The sequence below is a fragment of the Thamnophis elegans genome, chromosome 7 (assembly GCF_009769535.1).
Source record: "Thamnophis elegans isolate rThaEle1 chromosome 7, rThaEle1.pri, whole genome shotgun sequence".
Classification (NCBI taxonomy): domain Eukaryota; kingdom Metazoa; phylum Chordata; class Lepidosauria; order Squamata; family Colubridae; genus Thamnophis; species Thamnophis elegans.
In genome coordinates this window covers 18,919,940-18,947,831 of record NC_045547.1, presented here as the reverse complement: position 1 = coordinate 18,947,831, position 27,892 = coordinate 18,919,940, and the positions used below count along the sequence as shown (strand labels likewise).

Below are 27,892 nucleotides of genomic sequence, written 5' to 3'. Positions count from 1 at the left end.
ATGGGATAAGATTGATGGGCATTCTGAAACAAGGATAGAAAGATGGACTGCTAACTACAAAACAAAGAAGCAAAAACAGAATTCGGCCTGAAGCATAGGGACAAAGAGGAATCCTACATAATCCATGATATGTTCATGAAAAGATAAGGTAGCTTCAATATTGCTAATGAACAACAGGCACTAATCTGGACTTGCCAGCCAAATACTCAATTAAAAGTTTCTAGCATGGTATTCTTTTAATTAGCAATAGCAATAGCACTTCGACTTTTATACAGCTCCATAATGCTTTGCAGCATTCTCAAAGTGACAAATGTCACTATAGGTAAAGGTAAAGGTTCCCCTCACACATATATGCTAGTTGCTCCCAACTCTAGGGGGCGGCAACTCAAGAAGGCTTGTGGTCATGTGGTTGGCATAACTAAATGTCGAAGGCGCATGGAAGGCTGTTACCTTCCCACCAAAGGTGGTTCCTATTTTTCTACTTGCATTTTTACATGCTTTAGAACTGCTAGGTTGGCAAAAGCTGGGACAAGTAACGGGAGCTCGCTCCGTTATGCGGTGCTAGGGATTCGAACTGCCGAACTGCTGTCCTTTCTGATCGACAAGCTCAGCATCTTAGCCACTGAGCCACCGCGTCCCTCTCTGTCACTATATTGCCCCCAAAAATCTGGGTCCCCATTTTACCAATCTCGGAATGATGGAAGGCTGACTCAATATTGAGCCGATCAGGATCGAACTCCCTGGCTGTAGGCAAAATTAGCCTGAAATACTGCATTCAAATCACTGCGCCAATAGGGCCCTTAATTAAATACCTGCTTGCTGTTATAATCATATTAATTTGTTATTAATTTGTTCCGTTTCTTTGGCTGCCGACTCCTAGGCTTGTACAACACTTCGGAGCAAAGCAGCTCCTTAGTAAGCTGGAAGGAATTGCAAACATTGGTGCAGCCAACGGCTACAATAAGAAGACAGTAGTCAAAATAAACCACTAGAAATGTAAAGGTAATAAGAGATGTTGAATTTCTATTTCAACACTGGCAACTCTGCAGTGCTTCTTATATTTCAAGTCAGAGAGAAAAATCCAAATCAACACCATCCCACCATCCAGTGCGATCCCACAGAGTTGGCCTCCTCAGGTTGCCATTGGCCAGACAGTGTTGGCTAGCGACCCCCAGGGGGAGAGCCTTCTCTGTGGGAGCGCCTTCCCCTTGGAATGAGCTGCCCCCGGAGCTTCGCATAATCCTCGACCTCCGGTCCTTCCGACGCACCCTAAAAAGTTGGCTTTTCCAGCAAGCCGGCCTGGCCTGAACAAAATAAAATAAATGATTGATTTAATTGTTAATTTTAATCTAATTTTTTAAATGTTATTGTCAATATTAATTGGGTTTGTTTTTGGATACTCTTATCTAATTTCCTTTTTAACTTTTGTAATATGTGTTTTTTTTAATGTCGTACGCTGCCCTGAGTCCTTTGGGAGAAGGGCGGCATATAAATCCAATAAACCAACAAACAAACACAAAAAGAAGCTAGCTAAGTGTGTGTGTGGGGGGGGGAATGATTATTTTCAAAACTCAACATCTAATGACCCAGAAAGGGGAAAAATAATTATGCAAAGAATGGAGATGAGAAGGCAATCCAAAAGACAGACTCCTATGATGAAAAATGTTCAGATACAGTATTGGGTTACTGAGCAAAGTTATACTGTAAACAAAAAAGAACAGGCTAGTACATCAGGAGAGCAAAATCAACGCTCGTGGGCTGTGTGACATTTAAATTTTTTGGACTGTGGGATTTAAATGAAACTTTATTCTGATGGGAAATGAGTAATTCCTAATTATTTTGTAGTTAGTCATCATTTCAACTGGGAGATGAACATGAATTTTCCCTTTCTATAGTTGCAAAATTAAATGGGTCTCATGGTTATTACGAGTGACCAACCAGTCATAGGGTGGCGTTTTTTGAATGATAACCATAATCATTTACCGTGTTTCCCCCAAAATAAGACAGATTATTTTCTTTTGACCCCAGAAATAAGCACTTGGCCATATTTTCGGGGAGGTCTTATTATTTTTGAAGTGCAGGGTGTGGCGAACATGATCACCTCATGGCTGCTGATGTGTTGCAATATTTTCAGGGAGGGTTTATTTTGGGGGAGGAGGGCTTATTTTAGCGCATGCACTCAAAAGCCCGATCTGGGGAGGTCTTATTTTCGGGGAAACAGGGTAGATAATTCTTCTCTTTCAGATAGAGAAAGAATGGCACAGGAAGATGTAATCTAAAACATAACTTCCCCATCTATGGTCCACGAGGGTAGGACCTTATATAAATTTACAGATATACATGATCCACATCTTGGGAAATCATTATATATTGTCAAACATCTTGGCAGTAATTTCATATCTCACAATTTGGCCCATTTCATCAGATTCCACTAAAAATGAATTATTATTTAAATTAGGAGACCTGCAAATTCCATGGGCGGGGCAGGTTTGACATATTCAGTTCTATATTACTGACTTTGGAGTTGAGTGCTGATCTTCAAAAGCTACTGATAATAACATAATAATCCAGGATTATTACATTAAAGGAAAGGAAAACACTGGTAGAAGATAATACATTTATGAAGATGAGGTGGAAGAATGATATGATTGTGGAATGCATAGCATATGACAAAGAGTGATATGTAGATGTTTGGGGATTGTTTGAGAAAATAATATATATAATATAAACTTTGTCGTCATTGTACATATATACACAGCACACACATACAACGAAATTCACATAACACCCAGACACTAGGCCCAACACACATGACAATCCCCAAACACACACACCCCAACAAGGTTCAAGGTTCAAGGTTCATTTTATTTATATGCCGCCCTATTCCCGGTGGGACTCAGGGCGGCGCACAAACCCAAAGGAGGGGAAGGGAAACACAAGAACTACAACAAAAAGTACAGGAAATTTAAAACAGCCAACAGCCACACGATTCGAGAGGGGAAGGGAACTCATCGACCCCAGGCCTGCCGACACAGCCAGGTTTTAACGGCTTTTCGGAAGGCCTGGAGAGAGGTGAGGGTCCGAATCTCTGCGGGGAGCTCGTTCCAAAGGGCCGGAGCCACCACAGAGAAGGCCCTCCCCCGGGTAGTAGCCAGATGACATTGGCTAGTAGACGGAACCCGGAGGAGGCCTAATCTGTGTGATCTAATGGGTCTTTGGGAGGCAATTGGCAGCAGGCAGTCTCTCAAGTACCCAGGTCCAATACCATGAAGGGCAAAAAATTCCCTGCCCCTAAACCACCCAAGCATCCACACAACAGACCAAGTAGTGCTGTCCAACAGCTCACTGATGGCCCTTTAGTTCATTGTTGAGTGCAATTATAGCTCTGGGATTAACATAATATGCTTTAGTTTTAATCCAAGGTAATTTCAAAACAGATTCAGATAAAAAGCTTTCCCGTACATGATTTATTTTATACATAACTCTTAAGACCACGTTTTTCACCGTGTTATGGATTAGCATTGCATGTGACTCAAGCAAAATAATTTCTTCTTATACAGAATGACAGAACTGAACTGTTATTTTAAGAGGTGTTTGCAGGATGGGCCAGAGATGGTATTATCACAGCCAATTGGCCTTGAGACTGGGTTGAAGCTGAAGCCACGCCTCTGGGCTCCTCTCCTCTGACTCCAGTTTCAATGCAGTATGCGCTCCCGAGATCCTGAAAACAAGTCACAAAGGAGACACCTCCACCTACTGTCTAGCTAACCTAGGGTGGGAACTGGCCCATCCTGCAAATACCTCTTAAAATAACAGTTCAGATAAGACCAACTGTCATTTTCCAGAGTGAGTTTGCAGGATGGTCCAGAGATGGGACATACCCAAGTTTCACCCCAAGGGTGGGCCCTCACTGATCCAACAGGATCTGTTGCAGGACCCTGCAGCCGAACGCCGCGTCGGAAGATGCGAAGACATCCTGCCTGTAGTGCCAGATGTGAGGGCGACGGGGATGCCCACGTCGCTGCCCTGCAGATGTCTTCTATAGGGGCCTGGGAGGCCCAGGCCGCCAAGGTGGCCGCACCCCTAGTGGAGTGGGCCGTGATGCCGGTCGGAACCGGCAAGTTCTGTGCCTCGTAGGCGAGGGCAATGGCCAGACGGATCCACCGGCTAATGGTGGATGGGGAGTAACTCTTTCCTAGCGACGAGGGTTGGAATGACACAAACAGAGCCTCAGACCTACGAAACTCCGCTGCCCGCCTTAGGTAAATCCGTAAGGCCCTTCTTACATCTAAATGGTGCCAACTGTGCTCCCGGTCTCTGGTCGAGTCTGGACAGAAGTCCGGAAGGACCACCTCCTGCGCCTGGTGGAAGACTATGTTTACCTTTGGCAGGAAAGCCAGGTCCAGGCGTAGCACTACCCTGTTATTGTGTAATGTGCATAGATCCTCCCTGGAGGAGAGAGCCCCCAGCTCCGAGACTCGCCTAGCCGAGGTGATAGACATCAGGAACACAACTTTACAAGTGAGGAGCTTCCAGCTAACTGTCTGGAGTGGTTCAAAAGGCTCAGCTATAAGGGCCCGTAGCACTGTGGGAAGGTGCCACGTAGGAAACTTGTGGACTGGTGGTGGACGAAGGTGGGGCCGTCCCCTTGAGGAACCTTTTAACTAAGGGCAAACGAGATAGCGGAGTGGGCCCCTCCCCTGGTAGCATGGTGGCCAGTGTCGCCAACTGTCTCCTAACCATGGCTAGACCCTCCTGGAGGAAATCCAGGATTTGAGGGACTGTGGCCCTGGAGAGGGTCACGTGCGCGGCCTGGCACCAGGAGACAAACGTCTCCCAAGTGGAATTGTAAATCCTGTTAGTTGACTGTCTGCGGAGGCCTCGATAGTTCTGATCACCTTTTGGGACAGAAGGGCGCTTCTCAGGCGCTCCCACTCAATCTCCACGCAGCCAGTTGGAGCCACTGTGGATCTGGATGGACCAACTTCCCCTGTAGCAATCTCACCTTCCCCCGGGGAATCCTCCACGGTCTCTCTGCCAACAGACTCAGCAGGTCCACAAACCAAGCCCTCCTGGGCCAGTAGGAGACCACTAGGATTACTTCGGCCTGCTCTCTGACTACCTTCTGGATGACCTCGGGAAGGAGAGGTGGGGGGGGGAAAGTGTACAGTAGCCCAACTGGCCACTTTAGCCCCCACCGGCGCTGATCTGCCCTCTCAGGGCTCCACGTGGTCGCTGGCCAAAATGGCCACCAGGACAGCAATCCAGCCACCGGAGCCTCCAAGCCTTGAGATTTAACCCTCGAGTGGCTGGAAAAACCGCAGCTAATAGCAGTACTTACTGGGAAGTGAAGGAAGGGTCTCCTTGTGAGAAGGAAGCAAGTTGAGTTGAGGATTGTCCAGAAAAGTTTAATCAGATCAGGAGTCAAGAATTTACAACCTCTCTTTGGCCAGATTGGATTAAAACTGGAGTCAGAGGAGAGGAGCACAGAAGCGTGACTTCAGCTTCAATCCAGTCTCGAGGCCAATTGCTGTAATACCATCTCTGGACCATCCTGCAAACTCACTCTGGAAAATTAAAACATTTCTTCAAACACAAAAAATAAGGAGGTGGGGGAAAAAATGCTTACCTGATCCAAGAGAGCAAGTCTAATCACATAAGCCCTTTCAGTGTGCAAAAGCTCATTTGCAATTTTGTAACATTTCTCTTCATTTGTTTCCTGGAAATACAAGTAATTTTATATTTAGAAAAAAGCTTTAAAAATGTAATTCCTACAATGGATTTTTTTTTTTTTGCAATCAGATACTGTGTTTATAAAGCAATGATTTTTTTTTTCAGAACTGAAGTCAGCTTAGCCCAGAAAACTGTTCTGACCCCTGGCCTGTGAATAAACCAGAACACAGGCTTGGCTGTTTGCCACTGTTCAATTACTGAGATAACGAATCCTTTGGCTGAGGGCCCAGGCAACTCACGTTCAATAGAGTAGCTCTGCAGCAACCCAGATAGTTCAAACGAAGCAATGCAGATATTCCAAACGAACAGACACGGCTAGAATACACAGATACAGATTTCTTAACTACTAATTCGAACGGTTGTTTCCCGCAAATGTCCCCTCCCAACGCCTCACCTATAATCTCTCTTGGGAGGGGCCAATCAACAACCACCTGTGCTTAATCATCTTCTGTAAGTCTGCCTACGGAGTTGCTGCTTCTGTTTCTCAGCCCTTCTCAATCTAGCATTAGGGACAAATTGCCTTTGATTCTCCCCACTGCTCCATGCCTCAGGAGCCTCCTGGTGGCCAACCAGCCTTTCTGGTCCCTGTTCTAATTCTGAACCCTGCCCAGAGTCCTCCACATCGTCCAGGGCAGACTCATATGGTTCCTCGCTATCCGAGTCCATCAGCAGCTCAACCGGATCCTGCTGGGCCGCAACAGAAAACTATATGAAAAAATCAGAATGGCACACACACAGTCCAAGGTCTGTCTTATAGTGAGGAATAAAATAATAAAAGGAGCTATTTAAAACAAGCATAAATGCTTTTTAATGTGGCCTAGGGTTTTTTTTGGGGGGGGGGGCAGCAGTATTAACATTGGAAATGCTAACTAATGGTATCAATTTATTCAACAAAAACTTACAATTTTGCCTGCTTGTTTTTTCCATTTCAGATAAACTAACATTACAGAGGCATTTCTATCAATTGTGACCACTTATCTGTGTTTAATAAAAATTTTGTAGCTTAAGTAAAATCTGACATTACTGCATTAAAGCTTTAGCCATACAGACCTCAATTTACAACTTACAACCACAGAATTTCCAGTAAGGTTGTTGCTAAGTGAGTTGTGTTCAATTTTACAAGTTTTTTAATGGTTGTTAAGCAAATCATTGAAGTTGTTAAATGAATCCACACGTTCATTAAGCAAATCCAGCTTTTTCCATTGACTTGGCTTGTTATAAGCTGGCTGGGAATGTGCAATGAAAGGTTGTTTTGGAGCAAGAGACTTATATAATAGGAAATAAGTGAACAATCAGTTCCTGTATCCATTACTATACTCTACTATACCTTATTTTCCCTCCAAAGGTCTTTACACAAATTACGCCACAAAAGAAAATCTTCATTGCAAATGCAATCAAATTTACTTAAACAACTTTGTCTAGGCCAGTATACATTATGTGTTATAAAAAGTGGAAAGAGGGGGACATAACTAAGGCAGAATATCAGCAAATAGCCCGAGCCTGTAAAGACGAAGTAAGGAATGCTAAGGATCACAATGAAGAAAGGCTTGCCACAAAAGTAAAAAATAACAAACAAAAGCTTCTTCCAACATGTTAAAAACAAGAAAAGGGTTAAGGAAACAATTTGTCCATTGCTGGGAGAAAGCGGCAAGAAGGTGACAAGTAACAGGGAGAAAGCAAAACTATTTAACTCATTTTTTGCATCTGTCTTTACACAAAGGGATAAAACAGTCCAACCTATCAAAAACAGCACCACAAAAATCAGATTAGGAACACAAATTGAAATAGGGAAGAAAATGGTAAGTGAGCACCTGTCTACCCTAGACGAGTTCAAATCACCAGGACCAGACAGATTACACCCCAGGATTCTGAAGGAACTGGCAGACGAGATCTCAGAACCACTGAACTATATCTTTCAGAGATCCAGGAGCACCGGGGAACTGCCAGAGGAACTGGAAAAAAGCTGATGTGGTTCCCATCTTCAAAAACGGGAAAAAAAAATAGATCCAGGAAACTACAGACCTATCAGCCTCAACACCAGGAAAGATTCTGGAAAAGATAATCAAGCAACGAATTAGCGAACACCTAGAAGTAAACAAAGTAATAGCCAGAAGCCAACATGGGTTTGTCAAAAACAGATCGTGCCAGACTAATCTTATTGCATTCTTTGACAAAGTGACAAAATTAGTGGACCAGAGGAATGCCGCCAATATAGTTTACTTGGACTTCAGTACGGCATTTGATACGGTAGACCATAACCTACTACTAGATAAAGTAGAAGAATGTGGGTTGGACAGCATCACCACCAGTTGGATTTGTAACTGGCTGACCAACCGCACTCAACGTGTAGTCCTCAATGGAACTGCATCTACATGGAGGGAAGTATGCAGTGGAGTACCCCAAGGCTCTGTTTTAGGCCCAGTACTCTTCAACATCTTCATCAATGATTTGGATGAGGGAATAAACGGGGAACTCATCAAATTTGCAGATGACACCAAGCTGTCAGGAATAGCCAACACTCCAGAAGATAGGCTTAAGATACAGAAGGATCTTGACAAACTTGAACATTGGGCACTATCTAATAAAATGAAATTCAATGGTGAAAAGAGTAAGGTTCTGCATTTAGGCAACAAAAACAAAATGCACAGATACAGTATATGTAGTACCTTGCTCAATAGTAGTAACTGTGAGAGAGATCTTGGAGTCCTAGTGGACAACCATTTAAATATGAGCCAGCAGTGTGCAGCAACTGCCAAAAAAGCCAACCCAATTCTAGACTGCATAAACATAAACAGCATAAATCAAGATCACGTGAAGAGTTAATACCACTTTATAATGCCTTGGTAAGGCCACACTTGGAGCATCGCGGAGGCTTGCGGAAGCGTCACAGGCAAGTACAACGCATGCGTGTGCCCCACATCCATGTGGGTAACGTTGGGGCCGTTCCAACCGGTACGGAATCCGTAACCCACCACTGGACATGGGACAGGCAGTCTTTGACTTATGACCACAATTGAACCCAAAATTTATGTTGCTAAATGAGATATTTTTAAGTGAGTTTTGTCCTACTTTATGATTTCTCTTCCACATTTAAGTAAATCACTGCAGTTATTAAGTTATAATTTTGCTGTTAAGTGAATCTGGCTTCCCTTTTGACAAAAGGGGATCACATGACTCCGGGACACTGCAACCGTCATAAATATGAAGCAGTTGTCAAGCACCCGAACACAAATCACATGACCATGAGGATGCTGCAATGGTCTTAAGTGTGAAAAATGGTCGTAAGTCCCTTTTTTCAATGCCATTGTAACTTCAAATGATCACTAAGAGAACTGTTGTAAGTGGAGGACTACTTGTGTTAAATGTCATCAAAGGATAGATGCTGTAACATTAATTCAGGGATTCAGATGGTGAGAAGATCAGACTAAGCTGATACCTTTCATCACCTTCTATAGATATCCACCATTAGTTTCTTATATATCACTAGCTGATAACCTGGCGTTGCCTGGGTATTTATTTATAGGGGAAAAATGTCCAGACCAAACGTAATATTGGATTTTCCCTCTTACCGGAGGGAGCTCCCTTATGGAGTAATGTGAAGCCCTTACAATGGCAATTCCACTACGCTGTACAGTAGAAGCCATTTTACGGCAGTACAGTAGAAGTCATATTAAGGTACAATGGGATGTATCTTAACAGAACACACACCCCGAAGGGCGTTAGGAGTGTCTTTCCCCCCCTCCAAGTATTTTTTTTCCCAAGAGAATAAGTCATCTGCGTACCCAGTTTGATTGAAATTGCTTGAGGCGTTCCAGAGTTATGCTGGAACACACACACACACAAACAGCCATTTATATATATATATGGCAAAAGAACTGTTCTGTCCATTTAGAGAAATCAGGAGAGGTTTTAAAATTGAGCAAGAATGCCCACTCCAATTGAGAAGGGAACTTCATAACAAACTACTCCTTAAGAGCTGCTTTCATATCTAGATTGATGGTGATACCAAGTGTATCATTCCACCCAGTTTCACAGGAAGGACGCTTACTCCAGAGCGCTTCCCCTGTTGAACAGAAAGTGTACTCCTACACAGAGAGAGAAGGAAATGGTCACAACAGGATGTATCACCTATTCCCAAACCCCCAGAGCCATTCTCACAAAAAGCCACAATTCTATTGACAGCAGCCACTGTGGAGCCAGAGATGACATTTGTTCCCTCCAGCTCACCTACAACAGAAGACAATAATTGCCTCTGGCCTACCAGTGCTGCATTCTGGATTTTACAAACGTGTGTGTCTATTCAGAAGGAAGGAAAAGGAGATCAACAGAGAGGCGGGAAACTGGGGAGAGCCTCAGCCAATGGGATGTGCCTGCTTCAAAGGGGGAGGAGTTCAGTATTTTGAAAAATGTTAAATTGGTGTCCCATGAAGATGTCATTACAGAGGTACGGTAATGATCCAGGAGCAGCCCCCCAGTCTGGAAAGGCCCTAATATCTAGACTTACATCATGAAATAGAGGTAACCCTCACTTACTGACTGCAACTGAGAAGGATAACTGTTGCTAAGCAGCACGGTCATTAAGTGAAATGTCTCATGTGACTGCACCGACTTATAATAGTTCCAGCTGCAGCCATTAAGGAAATCACCATGGTTTATTAAACGCCACATCAAGTGACCATAACTTCCAATCTCCTGCTGGTTTTCCCGCTGAGTTTGTCTTGTCAAAAGCTGACTGTGAAGTGTCACAAATTTTATTTTATTTTATTTATTTATAAAATTCATTGGCTGCCCATCTTACCTCGGGATAACTCTTATAATCATACAAAAAAATAAAACTGTACTAAAATAAAATAAAATAAACCAAATAAAAATAAACCAAATGGAGGCTGTTGATTGTGATAAATGTGTGCCAATTGCTCAAGTGCTCAAATCAGAATCATATGACTGTCGGATGACACTTCAAAAAACAGTTGTCTTTTTTCTTTCAACACCACTATACAAATTTGAGTTTTGAACAAGTGGTTGGTAGAAAAGGATTATCACAGTGTTTCTCAACCTTGGCAACTTGAAGATGTCCGGACTTCAACTCCTAGAATTCCCCAGCCAGCAAATGCTGGCTGGGGAATTCTGGGAGTTGAAGTCCAGACATCTTCAAGTTGCTAAGGTTGAGAAACACTGGATTATCAGTAAAGGCAAGGCTCACCATTTCAAAGGACACTCCAATGCAATCTAATAAATCTAATCTAATAAGCAATCTAATAAAAAGTCATATCAAATTTCTACGAGTCTAAGAATATGTGGAGCCTTTACCAAAACGGTTCTTGGGACAATCAGAAGCTTCTTTACAAAATGTTATTTTACTCTTGTGTCTATCACTTTTCTGCCACAATCCAGCCCTCTTACCTTTGTCTCCGTGTTAGGGTCTCGCTGACTGCTTTGCTCAACCCGCTTCTCTTCCTTATTGGCAATCATCTCTCCAGCTTCTTTTACAGATGGGAATGAATTGGCACCTGGAGCCCAGAGATGGCTCTTGATCTTCGGCCCCTTGTAAGTTGCTGTGGTTGGCAATGAGTCCGTACTAGTGTTTCCTCTTTCTCCATTTACCAAACTGCTCTCAACGGCATCACAGTCATTTTGAATGTTTCTGCAGGCACGGTGGGCAGACCGCTTCTCTTGGGAGTCCCAATGATTCTGTGCTATTATGCCATTGGCTGTGTGATTCTGTACATCCTGAGACCAATCTCTACTGTTTCCCTGCTCGTGGAGGGGATGCTGTGTGAGGAATTTTGTCTGAGGTGATGGCACTGGTCCATATTTTCCTTGAGGTTTACCAACATTTAAAACAGAAGAGTCTTTCTTCAGCTCATTGGAAAAGGATGTGCTAAAAAGAATAAAATACAGAAACTGAATCCGGACGTGCAAACAAGTATGCAAAATTAGTATAAAAACTAAAGCAATGCACTAATCAAGGGACCACACCGCTCCAAAACTGACAGAGCAAACTACTATATAGAACACAGGGAGCAATTCCATACTCACCTGCACTGATGAAGTTACCTAGTTAGGTAATGAAACATCTGCAGGCAAACAACCAAGCTCACCAAGGACTCCAGAGTATAAAAAGCAACTGTGAGACAGAGATTCACTCACAACAGTAATCTTATTAAAGATTAATAAGGAGGCGAGGACTGAGATTGTTGATTAGATTGAAGTGAGGAAAGCCTGGCTTTGGGTTTACCTGCAGGCCTGGCTTTCTCCCCAAGTTATCCGTCTGTATATCTGTCTATTATCTCTCTCTGTCTGTCTATCTATTTATCTTCTATATCTATTATTTATCTATATACTATATATCTATTATTTATAGATAGATAATAGATAATATATATTATTTATCTATATATCTAACTTCTATCTGTCTGTCTATCCATCTATCATGTATATCTATTATTTATCTATATGTCTAACTTCTATCAATCATGTATCTATATACAGTATCTCTCTATCTACAGTATCTATCTATCTATCTATCTATCTATCTATCTATCTATCTATCTATCTATCTATCTATTATCTATCTACAGTATCTATCTATCTACAGTATCTACAGTATCTATCTATCTATCTATCTATCTATCTATCTATCTATCTATCTATCTATCTATATCATCTCTCTTATCTATCATCTATCTATCTATCTATCTATCTATCTATCTATCTATCTATCTATCATCTATCTATATCTATCTATCTATCTATCTATCTATCTATCTATCTATCTATCTATCTATCTATCATCTATCTATCTGTCTATCTGTCTGTCTGTCTGTCTGTCTGTCTGTCTATCTATCTATCTATCTATCTATCTATCTATCTATCTATCTATCTAACATCTATCTATCTATCTATCTAACATCTATCTATCTATCTATCTATCTATCTATCTATCTATCTATCTATCTATCTACAGTATCTATCTCTATCTATCTACAGTATCTATCAATCTCTACCTATCTACAGTATCTATCTATCATCCATCCAAAAACAAACAAACAAACAAACATACATACATACATACATACATACATACATACATACATACATACATACATACTGGCTTGCATCTTCTGGCTATACATACATACATACATACATACATACATACATACATACATACATACATACTGGCTTGCATCTTCTGGCTACTCTATCCTTCCCGCTCTATAAAACTGGCTACTTTTTAATACCTGAAAACTTTCTTGATGTAAGCAGCAAAAAAAGAAGAAGAAAGAAATCTATAGAAAACAACACATCAGGAGCATATCCTAAGTTAAATATTTTGTTTGCAGATAGAAGTATTGAACCCTTGAAGATATTTATGGCAACAAAGAAAGACTTCCTGTGTCAAGAACAGCTGGTGCTGTGCTACCTGCCCTTTGGAATGAGATTCCACCCCATGAAATGGTGTGGTTTCTACCCTATTGACATTCCACAAGGCCTTGGAGACCTGTTTATACTCCCAAGGCCTGGGGTGAAGACCCCCCTTGTTGGGTGTGTTTTTATTTTTGTTTATCTGCTTGTTTAATGTGCTCAGATTGCACATTATTTTTGTTTCTTATTGGTTTTTATCTTATTGTTTGTGCATGGCCTAGAGTCAGTCAATGCCAGGCAATGTTCAAAATGGAATTAAGTAATAATCAAAAGAGCCTAAGAACTGAAGATGTAATGAGGATGATAAGAATGATGATGATGATGATGATGACCCTGATGGGGAAGAAGAGAATGAGAGGGAGAAAGAGCAAGAAAGGGGGTAAGCAGGATTTCTCTGTGGTGGAAGCCACGATTAATGAATTGAAGTCTTCAATGGGTCAAATAGCAGAAAGAGAGGCTGCCATTTGAGGATGAGAAGGAGGTATAATTTTTAAAAAAATGTTGAAAGTAATTAGCGCTCAGACTACGGTCAGAAACTCAGCAAGGGATTTTTATCATAGTGGCTTGTTTCTTTTTAGCTCTTTGTTCTTTTTAAATGTTCCCCAGAAACTCTTTCCAATATGTGCATTATCATTATTTTCTTGGAAAAAATAAAGGACAAAGAGGAAAATCTGAGAGAGGTTTGTATGGATAACACATTTTAAACTGTTTGTTTATAACTTTGCTTTTCAAAGGAAATCCAAGAGAAAAACAAAAATAATAATAATTAAATTCAATAATTCTAAAGGACAGCTTTTTGAAAGGAAGGGCTGTCCTTTATAATGAAGGAGGAATAACCACTGAAATTATAATAGTTAGGTTCAAACACCATGCTGGACCCAAAGGAAAACTTATGACCTAAGCATAGTACACAAAATTGTCTTGCTACAACGTCCTACCTGTCAACAACTACTTCAGCTTCAACCTCAATAATACGTGAGCAAACAATAGATACAAACTCAAGGTAAACTGCTCCAAACTGGATTGCAGAAAATACGAAAATTCAGCAACAAAGTGTTAAAACACCTGGAATGCTCTACCAGACTCCATTGTTACATCCTCAAATCCCCACAGCTTCAACCTCAAACTATTTACCATGGACCTCACCCCATTCCTAAGAGGTTCATAAAGGGGCGTGCATAAGCGCACCAGCATGCCTACCATACCTGTCCTACTGTTCCCATTTATTTGTACTCATTTCCTTTGTTCATGTCCATGTTTATGGACATCTTGTACATCCTTGACAAATAAAATAAAATAAAAATATTATTTGTTAGTCCTATATAAGAACCTTAGGTTCAAATCTCTTGACAAAGTAGAAGATTGTTAGGTATTATGCAGAGGGAGGTGGGTTTGCCTCTGCACGTGCATGAATTAAAAGAAAGAAATCTATCCCCTTCTTTGTGTCAAATGCTTTCTTCTTTGTACCCCAAGATGTGGTGCTTTTAACCAAGCACCAATTCATGGGACTGAAATATTCCAAGATCATACCACTGAATTTGACATGACGTTGCCAGACTAAAGTGGCACAATTTTCCAGCCTTTTTCCCCAGCAGTAGATTAAAGAAAAACAAAAGGTTAATCTTTGTGTACGTTTAATAGAAAGGCAGAAGTATAAAGGTGTGGTATACTCATATTGAAATGGGGGGGGGGAGGTCTTGTTCTCTCTTCTGTGAAACAGATTGCTTGTAGGAGAAATTAGGGGAGGCCTGTGTAGATTAGTTTGTGCTCTTGATCAAAAGAACTTTATTACTCTAATAAATCAAATAAATGAACATATGTTTTTATTAAAAATACTGTTGCCGTCCGTCCCCCCAATCAACAATTGCTTTTCTAAGGAGTGGCATAATATTTGCTCATCTAAGGTCTTTGCAGTAATTTTCCAGACCTGCCCTCCCCAAATTTCTGGAAAGCATCAGGCAACAACTAAATTGCAAATTTATGCAGATTCTGGTTCCAGTCAATACACAGTTCCATCACCATAACAAACAGCTTAAAATGGTCAAACAAAAAGTCTAATAATTACATTCCTTTTACATAGAAAAGGATGCAATCTGAGTATTTTATTTTTACTTTTTAATACATCTCAAGATGTTCACACATATATCCTTTGTCTATTAAAAAATACTGATCTTGATGTTAAATGAAGCTATTGAGTTCATATATTACTGGTGCTAATTTTATACTTTTTTTTTTAGCAAAAAAAAATCAATTGACTGATTGGCTTTTACATTTTTTATCAAACATTCTAGTTTTTGTAGCCTTGACTGGCATGGCAACCTCACGCTCGTTCAAATTTCCACCCGTTGGATCGGACATGGCTTAGTGTGGCTGTGGGGGGTGCTAGGAGCCTTGCCAAAATGCCGATTAACTTGACGGCCTTTCTGGGTCCAGAAAGTAAAACAGTTCCCTGGCCCTTTGGGGCAGCCATGGCTAACTGGTCAAAAGTCATGATCTGGCCTCCAGATTTCAGGATGCGTCGGCAGACTCCCTGTGTGACTCTGAGGGCACAAATCTTCAGTTTGGGAATTTCCTGGATGCTAACATCATCCGTCACTGTACCCACCACAACAGCAATTTTGTTTTCCCGCCCCTGGAGCTTCATTTTATGGACCAAGCGAGACACGGACAATGGAAGCTGGTTGATGCGGCTCATGAATAGCCGTTTCAGTATCACCTTGTTGAATTTGGCATTGGTTCGGTGAGCCAGGAATCAGCAGAGCTTGACCAAGAGATGAAGATAAATATCCTGACTCTTGGGCTCCTTACGCCGAACCTTAGAGTTCTTGTTGTGGTGAATATAATTCTTTTCTCAATATAATATTCTTTATGCTGAATTTGTATCTGAAATACACCACATTGTAAGCATGCAAACAAATATAGGAAACTGTTATACACCATCAGGCTACTTGTTCATTTAACCAGCACTGTTTATTGCAGCTATATCTATCACTAGTGCTAAAACAGATTATAATTATTATTTGTGTAATTCGCAAGTTGATCAAACTATGGTCTATTTTGCAAAAAGCCATGATTTATGGATTACAAATTCCAACTTATTTATTCCTTTATTACAATATCTGTATTAGGAGTGTCCAGTCCATAGCCCCATGGGCTCATGAGGCCCTAGACCAATGGTTCTCAACCTTCCCAATGCCGCGACCCTTTAATACAGTTCCTCATGTTGTGGTGACCCCCAACCATAAAATTGGTGTCTCGGTTCCTAAAACCATCGAAAATATGTCTTTTCCAATGGTCTTAGGTGACCCCTGTGAAAGGGTCGTTCAACCCCCAAAGGGGTCCCGACCCACAGGTTGAGAACTGCTGCCCTAGAAAGTTAGTAATGCAGACCCACAAGGTAACAAAAATATTAAAACATAAAGGAAGTTTGTTATTTTTATATATTAACTATATTATATACTGTACTTAATATATTATACAGCTCAAGATAATTCCTCTTCACTCAATGCGGCCCAAGCAAGCCAAAAGGTTGGATAACCATGGTTTATAGAGTGTCCACCAAATCCAAAATAAAACAAGAGGAGAAACAAGGATTATAAAACCTTTGGATCCCAGATACCAGCAAAAACCAACCTTTTCCAACTTCCTGAAGACATTGTGGCACCAATGTGGCTTCTAAGGGCATTTCTATAATAAGGGGGCTACCACATAATAATTGCTTTAACAACATGGCTATATTTGGGCTACGATGTGTTTTTTACTAGCTTCATACAATGTAATAAGCCACAAACGTAACCCATATTTGAAGTTCACACCTGCTGAGCCAAAATTAGGGCTTCCATGCCTGCATTGGAAAAAACACAATGGCAATGCAAAGGTTAAAAAAAACCACACTAGTTTTTTAAATTTAATTCTAATTTTTTGCTGCCTTCTAATAGTTATCTAGATATTTTTCAGTCCAGATGTAATACAGTAGCCCTAGCCAAAACCAAACTAAACATTGAGCATGATGTATGAATGAGCTGACTTGTAACTCTCTCTCTCTCTCTCTCTCTCTCTCTCTCTCTCTCTCTCTCTCCTTCTCTCTCCGCCCCCTCTCTCTTTGCCCCCCCCTCTCCCTCCCTCCCCCCTTCTCTCTCAGAAGCATAACCCCACTTTGCAGGTAACTAGAACAAAAGATGTAAAAGAAATCACAACAGCTCTGACAGCAAGATTGTATGTTCAAAGACCTATTTTAGCCTTAGTGAAGCATGCTGATTTTGTATATCACCCAAAATGTGCTGAGTTTACTACTGGTGCCTCTTTCAGCACCACTCCAATTTATCAGCGCTATTTATCACTTTGCTCAAAGTAACTACTCCCTCCTGCAAGATATTCCTCTACCATGTGTATCCTCTAATCTTTGCTTCTCCCTAAGACAGGGGTGTCAAACTCTATTTTATTGAGGGCCTCATCAAGGTTGTGTTTGACTGGGGGGGGCATCAGGGCCGGGGGGGCAGGGCCAGCTTGATGTCACTCATGTAGTGGGCACCTGTGGTGGGCCAAGAGCTCTGCCAGCGAACACGGGCTCCCGAGCCCCATTTTCGGCTGCCATGGCTTCCTGCAACCCTCTGCCAGTGAAAATGGAGCTCCATTTTTGCTGGCAGAGGCACTACGGGCTGGTCCTTTGCTGTTTCCAGGGTGGCCCCACGGGCCAGATCTAAGCACCCCATGGGCTGGATCTGACCCCCAGGCCTTGGGTTTGACATCCCTGCCCTAGGATAATTTTTATGGAACCCAACAGCTGGACTAATTTATTTCACCAGACTCCAAATATTTAATGGAGTTCAATCATCCCCAACTCCCTATTGCAATGGTGCCCTTTTATTACCTTTATTAAAAATGGTTAAACTGCAACTGCCAGCTCATTTGCATGAGGACTCCTTATCTTCTATTTCCCAGTCACCTGCATCTTAGGTCACTCAGCAGATAAGACCCACAAACCAAGACAAAAAATTCTAGAATGAAAAGACAACACATTTTTGGTATGGAATGAAGCTAACCAACATGGAGGCCCCAGAAGATTTATGTATAGATGTCTAATGTTTTGTCATTCGATGCATATGATGAAAGTCCTATAAAAACATTTAAGTAAGTTGCAACTATGGAACCTACATCATGTCTTTCTATAATAAGTTGGCAACTATAAGTTTGGATAAGAGAGATGCTAAATCTAGATAGTATAAGCAGCAGGATGCTTCGATCAAGAAGAAGCCGAGATATTGCATGAAACAACTGGACAATTTGCTACCAAGACTTTGTCCAGTTTTAGGATATCAAGAAAGTCACGTCAGTACAAAGGCCATGTGATATTAGTAAATTAACTCTGCAGTATTTATTTGGAACCATCTATTCTTCTCAAGACTTATCCCATTCAGAGAAAGATTTTATCCAACTTCTTCTTGGACTGCTATCAAGAGGAGGCCTCTCCTTAGAAAAGACACAGGTGAGCCTTCTACGCTTGGAAAGGAACAAAGAAATGCAAACACAGTGCTAATGGAAATCTGCTACTGTAGATGATAATATTAAATGCGCTTTTTGAAGTAAGAATCTCATTATGACCAGATCCTTTTTCCTGAATTAGACAGAAGAAAAAAATTATATTCCAGAACGAATAAGAGGAACAATGTAATCATGACTTATGAAAAAAGCATGGATGTTAGCAACCTGTTGGGGTGGAAATCTTAAAAAGAGCAAATGGGTGGGACACAAACAAGAAATACAAGTAGTCCTTGACTTTCAACAATTCATTTAGTGACCATTCGAAGTTACGATGGCATTAAAAAAGTGACTTACTGTTCTGACCTAGGCTTCTCAAGAGCAGGAAGCCTTTTGTCTAGTCCTTACAAAAACAATAGCAATAGCAGTTAGACATATACCGCTTCATAGGGCTTTCAGCCCTCTCTAAGCGGTTTACAGAGTCAGCATATCGCCCCCACAGTCTGGGTCCTCATTTCACCCACCTCGGAAGGATGGAAGGCTGAGTCAACCTTGAGCCGGTGAGATTAGAACCACTGAACTGCAGATAACAGTCAGCTGAAGTGGCCTGCAGTACTGCACCCTAACCACTGTGCCACCTCGGCTCTCTTTTATTAAAAATAAAAATAAAACCCCTTTTATTAATTCCCCGTGAATTCTGCTGACTCACATCCAGCAAAGTCTTTCAAGGGAGGATTTACAGTCATGGACCTTATCTGGCTTGGGGAGCTGACAGGCCGATATCTGCAAAACTTGGCAAGGAGTCTCGGAGAATCACGAACCAATTAAGTGAACTAATTGCCTCCTGCAAACTCCACTCCCCTTTCGCTAATCATGTTATTTCCTCTGGGAAGGCTATTTATCGTCCACCTGTGGCCTTACGCCCAAGTCAACCCCTGTCCTTCAGCTGTTCCTTCGTCTGGCAACTCTGCGCATGCACACACTAGGAACAGGCCCCAGCTATTTATCTGCCTCACTGATGTCTCGACTCTGAAGCAGCCGATAACTGACGTACGGCTCTGACCCCCTCTCTGCCTCTGACACAGAGCAATGTTCCCTCTAATTTTTTTTCAGTGTGAGCGGAAAAGTATAGTGTTTGAGCAGCACATTTTCATGCCTGAGCACCTGAATTTTTTTCATAGATGTCACCCAAGACAACGAAATCAGTGTTATTTGAAACTCAATTCTACCATGTAAATATCCATTAAATAAAGAAATCTCCCTATACAGGTAGTTTTCAATCTACGGACATAATTGAGCCCACAGCTTCTATTGCTAAGTGAGACATTTGTTAAGTGAGTTTTGCCCCATTTTACAACCTTTCTTGCTACAGTTAAGTGAATCACTGCGGTTAAATCAGTAACCTGATTGTTAAGTCAATCTGACTTTGCCACTGACTTTGCTTGGCAGAAGGTTGCAAAAGGTGATCCCAGGAGACTGCAACCATCATAAATATGAGGCAGTTGCCAAAGATCCAAATTTTGATCATGTGGCCATGGGGATGCTGCAATGATCATAAGTGTGAAGAACAACCATAAATCACTTTTTCAGTGCTGATGTAGCTTTAGTTATTAAGTGAAATGTTGTAAGTTGAGGACTACTTGTATTCAAGTTCAATGGATGACTCTCTATGGGAAAAGGATCAAAACTTTCTTCTATCCACATTTTCCATACTATGAATTACTTTATATGCTTTATACTTTCCCCCTTACTATCCAATACTCTGTAGTAATATTAGCAAGTTATAAATAAATTACCAATTGATGTAGATTAGCAATTGGGGCGCATAAAGAAACAAACAAAGAGGGGAGAGGAGGGAGTGGGAGGAAGGGAGAGAGAGAGACACAGAGAGAGAGAGAGAGAGAGAGAGAGAGAGAGAGAGAGAGAGAGAGAAAGGAAAGAGGAGAAAGAGAAAAAGGGGAGAGAAAGAGAAAGAGGAAAGGAAGAAAGAAGAAAGGAAGGAAGGAAAGAAAGAAAGAAAGAAAAAAAGAAAGAAAAAAGGAAGAAAGAAAAGAGGAGAGAAAAGAAGGAATAGAGGCCAAAAAAGCAAACAAGGAAAAGTAGGGGAAAAACTTTCACTGGAAAACACTATTTTTCCATCAGTGCAAAACTTTCCTAAACAAGGTTAATTTTCCGGATTTTGACTTTCTGGTCCAGGCGGACCAAGAAGCCTCTATTTTTTTTTCCTTTTCAAGCAATAAAATCAAATAAAATCCATGGAGCACCAGCTCGACTCCCCCTTCCTGTGAAAAAAACCTCGAGCACCAATCCTCCGAACGCAGAGGCTGGATTCAGACACGTGCACACCCAGCGTGGGTTTCCACCTGCTTGCATGGCGAGTGCCTCCCGCACATCCGCATCTCGGAAGCAGAGCCAACGGCGGGGAGCCCAGCCATGGGGGCTTAGCCGACAAACCGCAATGGAAGCATGCTCTGCACGTCCCGCGGAGAGTTGGCTGTTGCTGCTGCCGCTGCTGCTGTCGCCGCTTCCCCCCTCAGTAACTTTGATCCAGGAGGGAACGCCCTTCCTGTCAATCAGCCATGGGCTGGCAGAGGGAGCCCAATCGTAACCCTAGGCAGCCACATTTCTATTGCCCAAAGGCCTGCCCTCCTCTGGGTGTGTCCAGGAACTATAATATCCCAGCCCAGCTGACAGAAGCCTCCTAGCCGCCTGCAGATTAAAGTCCATCATGGTAAAGATCACTGCGTGGCAGTTGGAAACTGCTGCGCTGTGTTTTGTTGCCACCTGTGCAGCCACGCACCCGCACAGCTTAGAGGGAACATTGACACAGAGGCCTCATCAGAGCCTTCCCCAGACTCCAGGACTGGCCCATGTACCTCCCCAACTTCCTCACTGTCCGAATCTGCTGCCATCTCTGCTGGCTGGCCACAATACTTATGACATTTTTCACACTTATGAACGTTGCAGCATCCCCATGGTCATTTGATTTGTATTTGGATGCTTGGCAACTGGCTCATACTTATGACCATTGCTGTGTCCCGGGGTCACGTGACCCCCTTTTGCAATCTTCTGACAAGCAAAGTCAATGGGAAAGCGAGATTCACTTAACCACAATGCTACTAATTTAACACCTGCAGCGATTCACTTAACAAATGTGGCAAGAAAAGTCGGGGCAAAAAAAAGGGGGCAAAATTCACTTAGCAAATTTCTCACTTGGCAACATAAATGTTGGACTCAATTGTGGTCGTAAGTTGAGGACTGCCTGTATCAGCTTGATAAAATGGACAAGCTCTTGAAAAATAAAAGACAACAAGTTCTAAAACCTCAAACAAAAGCCAAAGTTCTTTTAAACGAATAACCATGGCTTTGCCTTATACTGAAAATGGTAATGGGGGAAAAGGATATTTGCAGCAATATTATACTAATTTGGTTTACTAGAATTAACTTAGCTTTTTATCTTTTTGCCATCAAAAGTCTGCATTGACACAGCTCGACCCAAGCCCGGCCTAGAAATCATGAACAGGCCTGGGAGCCTCATATAACCCTCATCCTCATTGCATAAGTCTACTAATTGCAATTAATTCAGATTTCTATCCAAGTGAAATCTGTCCCAGCCTGCTGCACATTGAGGGGGAGAGAAAGTAAAAAGAGATGTGATAATGAGTAAGAGAGGAAATGTAGGTGGTTATAAAAAGAAAGAAATTGGGCGATATTCTCTATTTCTTACATTTACTCACTCTTCATGTCTCACTCCCTAAAATTAATCCCTGCTGAAGGCAGCTTTAAAAAGAGATCAGTTATTACCTCTGCTTAAGTTCTGATCATTGTATGTAAGCAGGCACACTCCTGTGTGCCGTGATAATATTGGGTTTCATTTCCGTCTAAAATTGATCCGGTCCAATCAATATTGCATCATCATTCAAATTGTGCAATTTAATAAATCAACCATAGCAAACTGTCTGTACTCGCCATAAAAAAATGGAACATGTTCTTCCTCTTCATTTATTATCATCACATACACTCATTTCAATCTGCAACCTTTGAATAAAATGAAATGTGTTTACCTGCCTCCTTCAAAATGACTGATGAGATCAGACACTTTACTAGATTTTTCTTTCGAGACACAAGAAGAGATAGGTGTAATTTCCTCCATTCTTGGCTTCGTGGTATACAAAGCTTTAGACTTAGAGGTTTGGTGGGTAATGGATGACTGTGAATTCTGCAGATGTAATGGCTTTGGAGGCACTGCAAAGAAAAAGCAACACTACTTTTCATATCCATAGGAATTTCACACACCAGTGCTATTCAAAGCAGCGACTTTAAAACTTGTCTTCTTCAGTGTGATGCCCTCAAAATCTTTTGAAGTACCACACTCACATTCTTTAAGAGAGTGCCAGGAGTTCATTTACAAAATATTCAAGGCAAGTTTTTTTCATTACTTTAGATTCATAACTGGTGTTCTAATAATTTAGAAATTAACATTATATCAGTCAACATTATGCCCTGCTGAAGGATGTTTCTTGGATTACCTAAAGATAGATGTATTCATTCATTGCAAGAACACTTCAATTAGAGAACAATGCCTACTCTTATTACTAACTTGCATACATTAATATGTTTTGTGGGTTTGCTTTGGCCTTTTTTTTTTACATCCTAGATATCTAAAAAGACAGATAACTGCAATCTACTGCTCTACTGTTCATTCTACCAATAATCCATCCAAAATATCATGAACCTAAGTTACAGGGGTGTGTGTGTGTGTGTGTGTGAAATGCTACCAGTTTGGACCGGTTTGCACGAACTGGTAGTAAAAATGCTACCTGCTCCCCCAACCAGTAGTAAAAAAAATGCTATCGGTCTGGGCAAACCAGTTTTTCCAATGATCAGCTGTGATGCTGATTTATATTACCGTATTTTTCAAAGCATAAGACGCCCAAGATTTTGAAGAAGCAAATTAAAAAAAAAGTTATTGCATTCTGTAGACTTCCCAAAAACGGCTCATTTTTCACAAAAACGGGCTTGTTTTTTTGTCAAAAAAGGGCATGAATAGCCTTTAGGAGGCTTATAGAGTGCTCCTGGGGGCCGGGAAGAGCCAAAAATGAGCAAAAAAGGGCCCGTTTTGTGTCAAAAAAAGAGCGTGCAAAGTCTTTAGGAGGCTTATAGAGTGCTCCTGGGGGCTGGGAGGGGAGCAAAATGGCCCGTTTTTCACTCATTTTTGCTCTCCCCGGACCCTAGGAGCACTCTGGAAGCCTCCTAAAGGCAATGCATGGCCATTTTTGCAAAGGGGGCAGGGTTTAGGGAGGCCAAAAATGCTGCATTCAGAGTATAAGACACACCCAGATTTCCACCCTCTTTTTTGAGGGAAAAAGGTGTGTCTTATACTCCGAAAAATATGGTAATCTAAATCAAGTGGCACAGGGGATTCCCACCCCTCACTGTTTGCTTACCTTTGCAGATAAGCTGGTAGCAAAGGTAAGTGGATTTCACCCCCGCTAAGTTATTTTCATTCTTATCCAGAAATCAATAAGATTGTTAGCGGATATGAATTTAACTAACTTATTCTGAGCATCCCAACTTCTCTTTCTAGAAATGACACTGTAATCACATTGAAAACCACTTAGATTTTTCTCAGATGTCTGAAGTGTCAGTAATTTTCTCTGAAAGGATTGCATATTAAAGCTCATTAAAGCAGCGCATCATCAAAGGGGAAGCCACTTATATAATCAGATGTTAGTTTCCTTGTGTCAAATATAACACAGAATCCTTGTTTAATGACTGCCTCATTTCGCAACCATTTGCAGTTACAACAGGGATGGGGAAAAAAGTAACTTTATGGCCAATCATTACATTAATGACCTTTACAGGTCTATAAAGGAAGGAAAGATTGTAAGTACAGTTATAGTTTCAACTTAATGGCCACTTTGCTTAACAACCAAGTTGCTGGTCCTAATTATGGTTGCTAAATTAGGATTACCTATGTGGGCTATTCAAAAAGAATTCATCCAATTTCAAAGCACTTTAGGCCCAGTTTCAACTTTCTTCCTACATCAGGGGGTGTCAAACTGGCAGCCTGCAGGCCGGATGCATCACATGCAGGCCACGCCCACCCCAGCTCCACAAACATCGCGGGAAAAACATCGTGAAACGTCACATGACGACAGCATGATGCCACGATGTTAACACCCGTGCCCTACATGATTTCATACAACCTGGCTAGAAAAGCAGGGAGATGTGATGTCTTCCAACATACAATAAAGAACAGGGAAATTACATCGTTTACATTATTTTTTATTATTTAGGGCGTGGCCTGCCAGCAGTTGCTACTACATCTACTACAAGTTACAACTACATCTATCACAGATATAGCCTTATGCATGAAGAATATACATATTTAAAGACTGGCCTGGTGATGTGGATTATTTGATTCTTTCTCCATCTAGAAACACAATCTACTTCTAATGCCACACTAAGCATCAATTGCAGAATATATGAGCAAGCTTTTAAACTGCCAACTTTAGGGAACAATTGCAGGTTAAATATACTTTATCAACCCAGCATTTAATGAGAATGGAGAAGTTCCAAATTGCTTTTTATCAGATTCTCAAATTAGGTGAAAGGGCTGGAGATGTCAGGGCTACCAGCCAAATGGATCTCCAAAGCTGCAGTTTCCAATAGTTAGGCAAATTACAACTATAGAAAAGGAACTAGTAAAGGCAATGCTGGTAGCTACTACTGCTACCCCGATGCCACCAACAAAGATTAAGAACTTTAATTCAGCTGCGGGCCATTGCTGCAGTACTTGATCATTCTAACACATGAAATTGTCTGAAACAAAATTATCTACAAGCCAACAAATCTGCTCCACACAACCAGAAATGCATAGAGATTTATAAATCAATTATTCCAGGATGTAAAGTACTGCACACAACAGAGTGAAATCAATTGTAACAACAAAATCACAGCAGCATTTCAACTGACCCTCTTCTGTAATAAACTCAGAGAAGAAAAAGCAAGAAAATTGTCAGGCGTGAACAACCAGACTCAACACATATAGAGTTCAAACTACTTTATTATGTTCTGCCTATTGATGCAGAAATGTCCTCAGTCTGGCAGCCATATCTTGGGAACAAATAGGTAATGCTCCAGGAATTTTCACAATTACTCTATATATTTTATTGGAAGTGCCATAACAACTGACTATACAGGGAGTCCTTTACTTTGTGGTTGTTTAGTGATCACGTGACTGTAATATACCATGGTTTTTTTTTTCCCCAGAAACTGATATTTATTTCCAGGGTCTGGCAAAAAATGCCCCATAGCAAACAATGGTATGAAAGAAAAGATGGCAAATTGGGCGTAATCATGTGATGACTCATTTTATGATTTACAAATGAAACTGTGGACTCAATTACAGCCACAAGTCGAGGACTACCCTCAACTTTTTCAGTTTTCCTCTAGAGCAGACTAGGAGATCTAAACCAGAGGTGGGTTCCTACCAGTTCGCACCAGTTCGGTAGAACTGGTTCGTCAAATCTACCGAACTGGTTAGAAGAGGTTCCACCAGAAAGCAGGCCACACCTACAGAAGAGGTTCCAAAAATTTTTGAAACCCACCACTGACTGACACACATACACACACAGAGAGAGAGACAGAAAGAGAAAGAAATGAAGAAAGAAAAAAAGAAAAAAGAAAGAAAAAGTGAGAGAGAGATGAAAGAAAAAAGGAAAAGGGGACAGAGAGATAAAAGGGAGAGAGAGAGAGAGAGGGAGGGAGGGAGGGAGGAAGGAAGGAAGGAAGGAAGGAAGGAAGGAAGAAAGAAAGAAAGAAAGAAAGAAAACACATGGCCAGCAAGCCACTCTCACCAGGTCACATGGCTGGCAAGCCACTCCCATAAAGGAGGCCACACCCACAGAGTAGGTTCGAAAAAATTTTGAAACCCACCACTGACACACACACACACACACACACACACACACACACAGAAAGAGAAAGAAATGAAGAAAGGAAAAAAGAAAAAAGAAAGAAAAAGTGAGAGAGAGATGAAAGAAAAAAGGGAAAGGGGACAGCGAGATAAAAGGGAGAGAGAGAGAGAGAGAGAGAGAAAGAAAGAAAGAAAGAAAGAAAGAAAGAAAGAAAGAAAGAAAGAAAACACATGGCCGGCAAGCCACTCTCACCATGTCACATGGCCGGCAAGCCACTCCCACAAAGGAGGCCACACCCACAGAGTAGGTTCGAAAATTTTTTGAAACCCACCACTGATCTAGACCAGGGGTCCCCAAACCCTGGTCCGTGGATTAGCACCAGGCAACAGCATGCCAGAAACCAGGTCACGCAACCAAACAAAGCCCCATCCGCAGGATGCAAAACCACGCCCCCTCCGTTCCACGGAAAAAACTCTCTACACAGAACTGGTCCCTGGTGCCCTAAAGGTTGGTGGTCACTTAATCTAGACCGACGAACAACAGACAATTGGTTGTGAAATTGAATATACAACTCACGGAGATGATAAATCTTCTGAAGGGAAGGGGAGAAATTTGAGATCAATTTGCAAGGCAAGAGGAAAGCCCTGAAGAGGACGAAGCAGCTTCAATGAATCAACGATCGTATTTAAAATCATAAGGCAAATATCAGAGCTGCCGGTTTCCATAAGAAACGCCAGAAGTACCAGGCTGAATAAGTGGAAAAAGTAGTACATGTTTAAAGATTCACTTCCTTGCCAAGAAACACGCAGCCCTGCAACCAGATTGCTGTGCCAGAAAGTATAATGATGGTGAAAGGAAAGGAAAGGAAACTGCCAGTTTGGGAGGACCAGTGTTTCACAAAGAACACTGAACAAGTACCACCTACTCTAAGTGGAGCCCAGCTGTGATGTTCCCTGCTCCTAATGTGTCTTCCTGGTTACAGAGTATGATTTAGAATAAAGTGACAGAACTCCAATAATTAATTATGAGAAAAAAACATAGCTCACATGTGTTCCTACTGATGTCTCACTGCATACTAAATTGCACTAGCATTTTGTTTGGAAATAACCAGGAGCAATAAAGGAATAGTATCAATTGGCTCTGTGCAAAAAAAAAAAAAACATTGGTAGCCTGTTTCCCTGAAAATTAAGACCTCTCCGGATAATAAGCCCAATCGGGCTTTTGAGCACATGCGCTAAAATGAGCCCTCCCCTGAAAATAAGCCCTCCCCAAAAATATTGTAAAACAGCCATGAGGTGACCATGCTCCCCCAAAATGCCAAGAGCTTTTTT

The 27,892-nt window shown here is 41.5% G+C and overlaps 1 protein-coding gene and 1 pseudogene across 2 annotated transcripts in view; both read right to left on the bottom strand.

The window, feature by feature from the left end:
- Positions 1-27,892, bottom strand: part of FGD4 (FYVE, RhoGEF and PH domain containing 4) — a 139,234-nt gene that overhangs the window by 23,248 nt on the left and 88,094 nt on the right. For both annotated transcript variants that reach the window (XM_032221568.1, XM_032221569.1), the window contains exons 3-5: positions 22,704-22,884; positions 11,137-11,614; positions 5,630-5,719 (exon numbers count right to left, since the gene is read on the bottom strand). In XM_032221568.1, the coding sequence (XP_032077459.1) occupies positions 5,630-5,719; positions 11,137-11,614; positions 22,704-22,884 (749 nt within the window). The remainder of the gene's footprint in view (positions 1-5,629; positions 5,720-11,136; positions 11,615-22,703; positions 22,885-27,892) is intronic.
- LOC116511164 lies at positions 15,449-16,320 on the bottom strand (annotated as a pseudogene).